At 42.7% G+C, this 10,805-nt stretch overlaps 1 protein-coding gene across 8 annotated transcripts in view; it reads left to right on the top strand.

Moving 5' to 3' along the window:
• The first annotated feature begins 659 nt into the window (after positions 1-659).
• nbeaa (neurobeachin a) overlaps positions 660-10,805 on the top strand; it is a 1,044,979-nt gene continuing 1,034,833 nt past the window's right edge. For all 8 annotated transcript variants that reach the window (XM_038817846.1, XM_038817850.1, XM_038817848.1 and 5 more), the window contains exon 1: positions 660-1,231. In XM_038817846.1, the coding sequence (XP_038673774.1) occupies positions 926-1,231 (306 nt within the window). In that variant the 5' untranslated portion in view covers positions 660-925. The remainder of the gene's footprint in view (positions 1,232-10,805) is intronic.

Genomic DNA, 10,805 nt, shown 5'->3' with positions numbered 1-10,805 from the left:
TACAGATATTTTTTAAAGGGCCTAAATGTTTACAACATGGAAAATTAAACCACGTACAGTCTGAACCTTGCATAAAGCCTTCATGATTGATCGATTTTCCCATAATAAAACGTCCACTCTTTATATTAGTGAAACACACATTTGCAAAAGAAACCCCTTTTTATTCCGGACCCCTTTCGCGAGTATTATGGCGCAATTGCAGATTTTCCCAGACGTATATTATCCAGAATGATCCTTACGATAAGTCTTCCAAAGTGTTGCCTGGAGGTGTTCAAGTGCATGTTTTAAAAACGCGTCTGAATTCCGAGCCTTATAGTTCCAGACAATCGGAACAATTTTCAGTCACTTGAACTGGGGGAGTTGGGGGGGGGGGGGGGGGGGGGGGGAAGGTGGCCACGGAATAAGAAAGGGTTGCCGACAGGATAATAAAGGCGTTGCACTGGTTTCATGGTCTCCACTCCTGCTTTGTCGGTGCAGGTGCAGCTGCTGAAGCCTTTTTCTTGGAACAAGCTGATCTCTCCTCTGCTGCCTGCCTGGAGCTTGCACCATGTGCACTTGTCACCTGGACACCTGAGACTCGTCTAACGGGACCCGCCGGCGCCCAGTGCGCATGCGTGTAGGAGCCGACTGCAGCGAGGGGGCCAGAAGATGGCGGAGAAAGTGATAGGCGAGCGAGCGGCGGCGACAGCAAAATAAACCTCAACCATTCGCTCTAAAATTGAAACAAAAATCTATATAAATATATAGAAAAGGATCACGTTTTGCAATGATCAAGAGGGCAGACTATCCATTTTCCTCGATCTGATTTTTTCCCCCCCGGTGTGGGTTGAATTCTGCTGAGGTTTTTTTTATTCCAGAATATTCCACCCCCCCCTCGTTTCTCCGGTGCCGGCGAGTTTTGAGGAGCGGGGAGAGCTCGGAGGACATGGCGAGCGACAAGCCGGCGCCGCTGCCGGTAAACGTGCCGCCCCCGGCTCCGGCTGGAGCGGGAGAAGCCGCCTGCTTGGGATCGGGATCGGGATCGGGACCGGGAGGCGGAGCCCGGGTTCTGGATCTCGGCACCAGACCGGCGGCGGCCGCGGAGATGGCGGTGGGATCGATGGTGTCCATCTCCGGCATTAACCCCTCGGTGCCCATCAGGAATATTAAAATGAAATTCGCCGTTGTCATCGGCCTCATTCAAGTTGGAGAGGTCAGCAACAGGGACATCGTGGAGACTGTGCTGAACCTGGTGAGCCTTCATTTTAAAGTTGGGGGGGGGGATTGAAATGTGCATTTGCCTATGTGCCCTTGAGAATTGAGGTTGGGGAAATATTCGCCGCTGAAAAGGGGGGAGGGGGGGGGGGGGGTCGTCTTTGGTAAAGGCAGAAGCGTTGACGTGATCTCTTGCAGGTCTGACACATTAAATATTGTTTTGGAAAGCCGATGTGGGGAGTCTGGGGTGGGGGCGTTATTGCCATTGGTTGTGTCGCACCTGACTGAAAAGGTAAAGGTTTCTTCTAAATAACCAGACCCCGTCCACAGGCAGAAATCCGGACAATCCCCGTGCAACAGGAACGGTGGCATGTTAGCTGCGTCCAAATGACTGCCCCCCCCCCCCCCCCAATGATTTTCTGGGAAATGATCTGTTGTGCATTATATGACAATTGACCCGAAGCAGGGATAGTTCTGTACGTCTTGTCCCACTCCGAATAACGCCTAAAGCTTCTGATTTACTCTCTCTTCCCCCCCCGGAAAACATTTTGGAAACATCTACCTTGCAGTGCAAGACGTCAGAGCTGCCGACCATCGTTGTTTTGTATTTTGACAAGTTGCGGTTTAAATCCCGAAGGTCTGGTCCTACCAGACCAATGTGACAGATTAGCATAATTTGGTTGGGAACAATCTCAAAGTATATCGGCTTGGCTCGTTGAGGCGCGCAGTGTTTCAAGCTGTTTCAATATCTTAAAGTGCTGATCCAGGACGATTTTTAAGTAGGATATTTCTGCATCATACCTATCTTCAAATATATAAGTGCCCGAAATCCGAGCGCACATGAAACATACAGATGATGATAGTAGCGCCTTTATTGGCAATGAACTGGCTGGAATAACTAATTGGAAGATAGTGCAGTAGCACTGTTTCTTTCCTCAATTCTGAACAGATGGACAAGACTACTGTGCAATTTGGAAAATTACCAGACTTGCTTGAAATTGATAAATGAGTGCTATACTATTCACCTCAACTTAATCTGAAACTTGTCAGTTGTGAAGCCAATGATTGAGAGATACCGCTAACATCTTAGAAACCGCAAATTGACTGCTGTGTTATTGATTTGCGTGAAGTGTTTTCCAGAAGCGTTCACCCTGCACGGAAAATTAAGCTTTTCATGTTTATGCTAAAAGCCATTTTTTAAAGTTACCGGTAAATTGCCTCGAAAAATAACATTTTATTTGTGCATAATGATTGTACATTCTGCTAATTAATTCTCTTGCTGCTCTGATTTCAAGGTTACCGCTTCGGTGACTGAAATAATTATATAATGATAGAGGACAAAAGGCGGCTTCTTGGCCCATCTTGCCTGTGCTGGCTCTTTGAAAGAGTTGTACAATTAGTTTGACTCTCTTGTTTTTCCCAATTGCATCCACATGTTTGCACGTCAAGTACATACCAAATTTCCTTTGGCAGTTCTAATGGAATCTGCTTTTGTCACTGTTTCAGGCAGTGTATTCTAGCTAACAGTTCACTCTTAATTGTTTTCCTTCCTGTAACCTTTGTTGTCAGCCAATAAAAGGTACCTTCAATCTGTGACATTTGGCAATCAACTCTTTCACTGGACATTTTTTCTATATTTACTCTTATCAAAACCCTTCATGATTTTGAACACCTCTATCAAATAAACCATTAACCTTCATTGCTCTGAGGAGAACAACCCCAGTTTATTCAGTCTGTCAACTACTGAAGTCTTTCGTCTCTGATCCCATTGTTCTAAATGTCTTTTCAACCTTTTAAAGACCTTGACATCCTTACATTGTGGTGCCCAGAATTGACCACAGTTCTCCACCAGAGGCCTAACCTATCTGTTATAAGGTTTAGCATAACTTCCTTTTGTATTCTATGCCTCTTAAAGTCAAGGATTGAATATATCTTTTTAATAGCTTTCTCAATTTGTTCCGCCACCTTCAAATAATTGTGTACATAAACTCCCAGGTATTTCTGTTCATCCACCTTCCTTTCAGATTGGTTTATATTGCTTCTTTTAATTTAATACTTCTTGGCATTGCAATTCATCGGCTCATTTCACCAGTCTATGTCCTCCTCGGGTTTATTATTGTTTACTATATTTGAGTTATTTGCCACCATAAACTGTCCATTCAAAATCAGATGTTTAATATTGAAAAAGAACTCAATTACTAATACTGGAGCACACCACTTTGTACTTTACTCCGGTCTGATAAAACGGTTTGATACAAAATTAGCTCAGAAGCAAAGGTTGGTGGGTGATGTTTAATATTGAAAAAGAACTCAATTACTAATACTGGAGCATACCACTTTGTACTTTACTCTGGTCTGATAAAACGGTTTGATACAAAATTAGCTCAGAAGCAAAGGTTGGTGGGCGTATTTGTGACCAAAAGGCTGTTTCCAGTTGGTTTCCATAGGGTGCGGTACTCAGTCCCTTGCTTTTTCTGGTAATATCTATGATTTAGACATGAATGTAATTTTATAGACAAATAAAAAAATGATGGCAAGAAAGATATTAATGGACTCGTCAGTTGGGTTGAACAATGGCAAATGAAGCTCCATTTAAAGAAATGTGAAGTAATGCTTTTGGGTAAGGCTAACCAGACTCAGTATCTCAGGATACTGAGAAATGTAGAGGAAGAGAGAAACTTTGGAGCACATGCGCATATCTACAGATCCCTGCAGATGGTCATGAAGGCATATGCAATTCCTTGCCTTCATAACCTGAGGAAAATAATGTTGGAAGTTTTGCTGGAACTATATAAAATACAAGTTTAGCCATAGCTGACACGGGCTGAAATTTTCCGGCCAATCTCGCCAGTGGGATCTTCTGGTCCCACCATCAGTGAACCCCGGCTATGGGTTTCGTGACAGCGGGGGATATAGAGAAAGGGAAATCTCATTGACACGGGCAGGATCAGAAGCATAACAAATTAGTTCTGTTTATAATAAAAACATACTGCTTTTCTTTTTGCAAAACTATACTTTATTAGTAAAATATCTGAAAGAAAATTACAAATATTTCAAACTGGCCATCACACACAGTGCAATAATATTCAGGTTCTCTACATGTTACACTGAGGTGCTTCAAAGAACAAAGAAAAGTGCAGCACAGGAACAGGCCCTTTCGGCCTTCCAACATGTGCCCATCATGATGCCCTAACTAAAAAAATCTTCTGCCTTACTCTGTTGGTATCCCTCTACTTCCACCCTATCTGTGTATCCATCCAGATGTCTCTTAAATGTTGCTAATGTGCCTACTTCCACAGCATCGTCTGGCAGCACGTTCCACCACTCTGTGGAAAAACCTAGCCCGCACATCTACCATAAACTTTCCCCCTCTAGCCTTGAACCTGTGCCCCATTATAATTGACACTTCCACCTTTGAAAAAAGCCTGACTATCCACCCTGTCTATGCGGCTCATAATTTTGTAGACCTCTATCAGGTCTCCTCTCAGCCTCCGTCTTTCCAGTGAAAACAATCCTAGTTTATTCAACCTCTCCTTATAACCAACACCCTCAAGACCAGGCAACATCCTTGGTGAACTTTATTTGCACTCTCTCCAAAGCTTCCACGTCCTTCTGATAATGTGGTGACCCGAACTGCACGCAATACTCCAAATGCAGCCTAACCAAGGTTTTATATAGCTGCAACATGCAATATTCAATGCCCCGGCTGATGAATGCAAGCATGCAATATGCCTTCTTAATCATCTTGGCCACCTGTGTTGCCACTTTTAGGGAACTGTGGACCTGCATTCCCAGATCCCTCTATGTTAATATTCCTAGAGTTCTGTCATTTACAGTACAATTCAGACCTAGATTTGATCTTCCAAAATGCATCATCTCACATTTGTCTGGATTAAACTCCATCTGCCATTTCTGTGCCCAAGTCTCCAATCTATCTATATCCTGTTGTATCATCTGACAATCCTCGGCACTATCAGCAACTCTGCCAATCTTCGTGCCACCCGCAAACTTACTAATTAGACCACCCATGTTTTCCTCCAGGTCATTTATATATACTACAATCAACAGAGGTCCCTGCACTGAACCATGCGGAACACCACTAGCTACAGACCTCCATTCAGGAAAAACACCTTTCCACTGCTACTGTCTGACTTCTATAACCAAGCCAACTCTGTTTCCATCTAGCCAGCCCACACAGAATCCCATGTAATTTTAGTTTTTGTACCAGTCTGCCACGTGGGACCTTGCCAAATGCCTTACTAAAGTCTATATAAACTACACCCACAGCCCTTCCTCATCAATTTTCTTTGTCACCTCTTCAAGAAAATCAAATCAGGTTGGTGAGACATGACCTTCCCTGTACAAAACCGTGCTGCCTGTCACTAACTAGTCTATTTTCCTCCAAATATGCATGTATCCTGTCCTTCAGTGTCTTTTCCAAAAGCCTCCCCACTACTGATGTCAGACTGACCGGCTTATAATTTGCTGGATTGTCTCTGCTTCCTTTCTTAAACAAGGGAATAACATTGGCTATTCTCCAGTACTCTGGAACCTTGCCTGTGGTCAAAGAGGATGTGAAAATATCAGTTAAGGCCCCAGTTATTACTCCCCTTGCCTCCCACATTAACCTGGGATAGATCCCATCCGGCTCCGGGGACTTTTCTATCTTAATGCAATTTAGGATACTCAACACTTCCTCCTTTTGATGTGTTGATGTTCTCAAGAGAGTTCACACAACTATCCCTGGCCTCAACATGTGTAATGTTGTTCTCCTTGGACTACAGATACAAAGTACTCATCAATGATTTCACCAACTTCCTGTGGTTCCACACTTAACTTCCCTCCATTGTCCCTAAGTGGGCCTATTCTTTCGCTTGCAACCCTCTTGCTCCTAATATATGCATAAAAAGCCTTGGGATTCTCCATGACCATGTTTGCTAAAGACATTTCATGGCCCCTTTTAGCCTTCCTAATTTCATTGTATTCCTCAAGGGCTTCAGCAGTTTTTAGATACCTAGACCTATCCTAAGCTTCCTTTTGACTTGGTTTGCAATTTCCTTTGTCATCCGTGGTTCACGAATACTGCCATTTCTATCCTTCATTTTTGCGGGAACATGCCTGTTCTGCACTTCAATCGACTGGCCTTTAAAATACAGTCAAACGCTACTGACATTTCAAAATGGTCATTACAAATGGAGCAAAGGTATTCAAGTTGTCTACCTAGATCAAATTGCAAATCGGTTTAGCGCAGTTGGCTGGACAGCTGGTTTGCGATGCAGAGGTGGGCCAACAGCATGGGTTCAATTCCCGTACTGGATGAGGTTATTCATGAATGTCTCTCCTCCTCAACCTTGCCCCTTACCTGAGATGTGGTGATCCTCAGGGGTAGCAGGATAGCACAGTGGTTAACATTGTTGCTTCACAACACCAGGGACCTGAGTTCGATTCCCGGCTTGGGTCACTGTTTGTGTGGAGTCTGCACGTTCTCCCTGTGTCTACGTGGGTTTCCTCCGGGTGCTCAGGTTTCCTCCCACAGTCCAATGGTGTGCGGGTTTGGTGGATTGGTCATGCTAAATTGCCCTGTAGTGTCCAAAAGTTAGGTGGGGTTGCTGGGTTACGAGGATAGGGTGGAGGTATGGGCTCAGGTGGGGGCTCTTTCGGTGGCCGGTGTAGACTCGATGGGCTGAATGATCCCCTTCTGCACTGTAGATTCTATGAAATCGCCACCAGACAGCTTTTCCCCCTCCCCAAAGGGGAAAGCAGCATATTGTCATCTGTGACTATGGCGACTTCACTTACTTAATTTACTAACCCATGTAATATTTGTTGTATACATTCTATTACAATGGCTAAGATACTAAACCAGACTCAACTTTTTTAAGTTAAGACTGTGCAGAAAGATTGATTCATTCCAGGAGTGATGATATAAGAAATAGGATTTGGTTATTTTAGAATCAAACGTCATTAAAACAAAAGAAAATAAAATAATATTTGAACTTTTGTTTTAGCTAGCATTAACAGATTACATGCAGTTTCTTGACCTTAACACACAAGTTCGCATTAAACCAAAATGCAGCTCTTCCACTATCGCAGTCAAAGGCAATACTTGCATTTACAAAGCACTTGTCTTCCGTTCGGGACATTTATTCTGATTGCTCCACCTCTCTCCACCTCGTTCCTTCATTCTTTCATCCACAAAGGCTCTTTCCGAGGTAACCTGACTTAAATCTATTATCGTTATCGAGGCTGCCTGGTTTCCCACTCCCGTTGCTACAGATGAACGGAGCTATTCCATCCATATGCAACTAACGTCCATTGACGGACAAATAGGTCTTCAGACTCTGCGATGGGCTAATGGCATATCAGACCAGGTGTCCAAAATGGTTTGAAAATGCCTCTTAATCTTATGGGAGATTTTAATTAGATGGGCAGTAGGACCCTAGGGCAACCGATTTGACTGAGGAGACAGTTCCACGTTCTGATACCTGCATGTCTGCTCACAGTGATGAAAGTTCAAGCTTTACAACAGTTCTACTCTCCCATCAGCACAGAATGTTCTTATTTTCTTAAATCTCCTCTTGATCAGCTCTGTCTTTTGAAGGATTCTGTTGTTGTCTTGGGGACCTCTCTTTGTTCTGATTTGGGCTGGGTTCTACAGTAGTTTCTAAAGTGCTGGAGCAAATAAATCACTTCAGCTATAGCGGGCTGATTGTTCCTGCTCTTTTGGTCCATGATAGAGCTTAGCATTTTGCAGACATGTACAAAAATTTACCCAAGCATAAATACACTTTCCAGGCTGATCCTGAGCATAGTAGCTTCAGCAAATCCATCTTTGTACCAATTGTGTGGCATATTGATGGCACAAGTGAAGATGTCTGACGTGAGATGTAGCCAGTTCACAAGAGTAAGTTTATATATGAATATATTAAAGTAGTTGGTGATTGAGTGAACTGTTGTCTTTAGAAGTGAATTACATGTTTATAGTTGAGCATTACCATAAATAGAACATTGAGTTGATGGGATTAGGAATTTCATCGTACAAATGATGTCTACTTCACTGAACTTTTATAATTAGATAAGGCACCAAATTGATTGTACTGTATAATGTCATGCATTGAGAATATTGAAATCTGAATCGCTTTGCAATTTTTAAAATACAGTATGCAATGACAGGTGTGTCTTCACTTAAAGTCATGGTTGCGTTCATGAAAATCGCCACTTTAAGTGAAGCATCATTTCCCATTGGGATCAATGTTAAAGCCAGAGTTTGTGAGGGCAATGTTTGCCTGAAAAAGTCAATGTAAAAATTGAATCATTGTACCATTTAGGCTGGATTGGTGTACTGCATGTCAGTGACTTTAAAATTGCTGCTTTGCCAGAAGGATTTTTTCTTCCAGAGACTTCTTTAAGACACCAAATTTGCACAAGTTCCTCGGACGCATGTACTGTACAGTGCAGAGCAGTACCCCTGTCCAGCAAATAATTCAATATTAGACAAACACAGTTTGGAGTGCAGTATCTACTGTACAGCACAGCAGATAATTCTTACAAAAACAAATCCACGGAGTTCCTTAACTCGTACAGGGTACAGAAATAAACAATTTAAAAATGAAGTTAGTTTAATTTTGGGGGTGGGGGTTAAATGAAAATGTAGCACAAAATAATGTTCCTCTAATGTACAGTAAGGACAAAATGGCACCAATACAATCACAAGCGGTTGGCACAGTGGGTAGAACTGCTGCCTCAAACCAGGGACCCGGGTTCAATTCCAGCCTTGGGTGACTGTGGAGTTTGCACGTTCTTCCCGTGTGTGCGTGGGTTTCCTCTGGTGCTCCGGTTTCCTCCCACAGTCCAAAGATGTGTGGGTTAGGTGGATTGTTAAATTGCCCCTTGGTTCCATAAGACATCGAGACTAGTTCTGAGATGCAAGTGGCCTGAACAGAAGCACACAGCAAATGTATCTAAGCATTTTTGGGGAGGATTTAAACTAGTAAGGCAAAAGGGTGAAGAAAACATAAGGAAAAAGAAAAACATTGGTAATCTGTTGAGCTATGCCAAATATTGGCAATCTGTTGAGCTATGCATTGATAATTTTTGTTTTTGTTTTCCGTTGTAATGTTTTCTGTCTACCTTGTTTAACTTGTCTATTTCATTCAATTCATCTGTCTTCTAACTTGGCTTAGTAAGCAGAACCAGCTACTTGGAACCAGCTGTGAATTTATGTGGATTTTCAAAACCAGCACTCTGATCTCAAAAATAATTTGTAAACATGCACTTAGCTCAACAAATCCGGCTGTTGATTTGTTCCACCCCTTGGGTCTAAACTTTAAAAAACAGTTCAAACCATTCTAATATTTATATTGAATTTGGCTTTTGATTTTGTTACATTATTTTTTTAGACGGAAAATAAATGGAGATTATATCATGACTGGTTTAAAGGGACAGCCCCCTCATCAAATCCAAACAAAATTGCAACATTTAGATCGCAGAAAGAATACCTGAAAAGTTAAGAAAAATGACGTGCTAACAAAGTTAAAAATATTAGAAAGCTATGGCCAGTTGCTTGGTATCTGAAAAGAGTTGATATAAAGAAACACAGACACTTTTGTTTTAAATTTCTGGTATGTTTAAAAACACAAGGATAGGCAACACCTGTGAGATAATAAGCAAGTTCTAAACCCAGGGAGGAAGTATGAGTAACGTTTAGGATGTATCACTCTGTTGAAACACTGGTATTACTCCAGGCTGCTGGCACCTCCTCCACTTTTTGTCAGTTTTGGTGTTTTCTCAGGCTTCCATTTCCAACTACCTCACCATCACACCCCAATCTTTTAATAATAATCTTTTATTATCACAAGTAGGCTTACATTAATACTGCAATGAAGTTACTTAATTGAAAAACCCCTCATCGCCACATTCCGGCGCCTGTATGGGTACACAGAGGGAGAATTCAGAATGTCCAAATTACCTAACGGCGTGTCTTTCGGGACTTGTGGGTGGAACCGGAGCACCCGGAGGAAACCCTCACGAGACACGGGGAGAACGTGCAGACTCCACACAGACAGTGACCCAAGCTGGGAATCGAACCTGGGACCCTGGCACTGTGAAGCAACAATGCTAACCACAGTGCTACCGTGCTGCCCACAATTTGACCACAATCGCCCCTGCTATTTGCAGATAGAATTCAGAATGTCCAAATTACCTAGCAGCGTGTCTTTCGGGACTTGTGGGAGGAAACCGGAGCACCCAGGGTGTACCCACGCAGACACTGGGGGAACGTGCAGACTCCACACAGACAGTGACCCAAGCTGGGAATCGAACCTAGGACCCTAGCGCTGTGAAGCAATAATGCTAACCACCATGCTCCCGTGCTGCCCACAATTTAACCATAATCTCCCCCGCTATTTGCAGATTCTATGTGCTAATAAATATCTTTGAATTCTCTAAATTTACATCCTATTGTCACATCTTAATATTACATTTCCCATTTATCTATTTCCTGTTTAGAGGTTGTATATGTTTGTTTTTTCGTTATCGGTAACCAAGTACTGTTAAACATTGTGTTTCATGGACCTGAAAATCTTAACAGCACAGTCCTCATTCTAGTTTTA

This window comes from Scyliorhinus canicula, chromosome 14 (genome assembly GCF_902713615.1).
Source record: "Scyliorhinus canicula chromosome 14, sScyCan1.1, whole genome shotgun sequence".
In the NCBI taxonomy this organism is placed as follows: Eukaryota; Metazoa; Chordata; class Chondrichthyes; order Carcharhiniformes; family Scyliorhinidae; genus Scyliorhinus; species Scyliorhinus canicula.
This window is presented reverse-complemented; position numbering and strand designations above follow the sequence as displayed.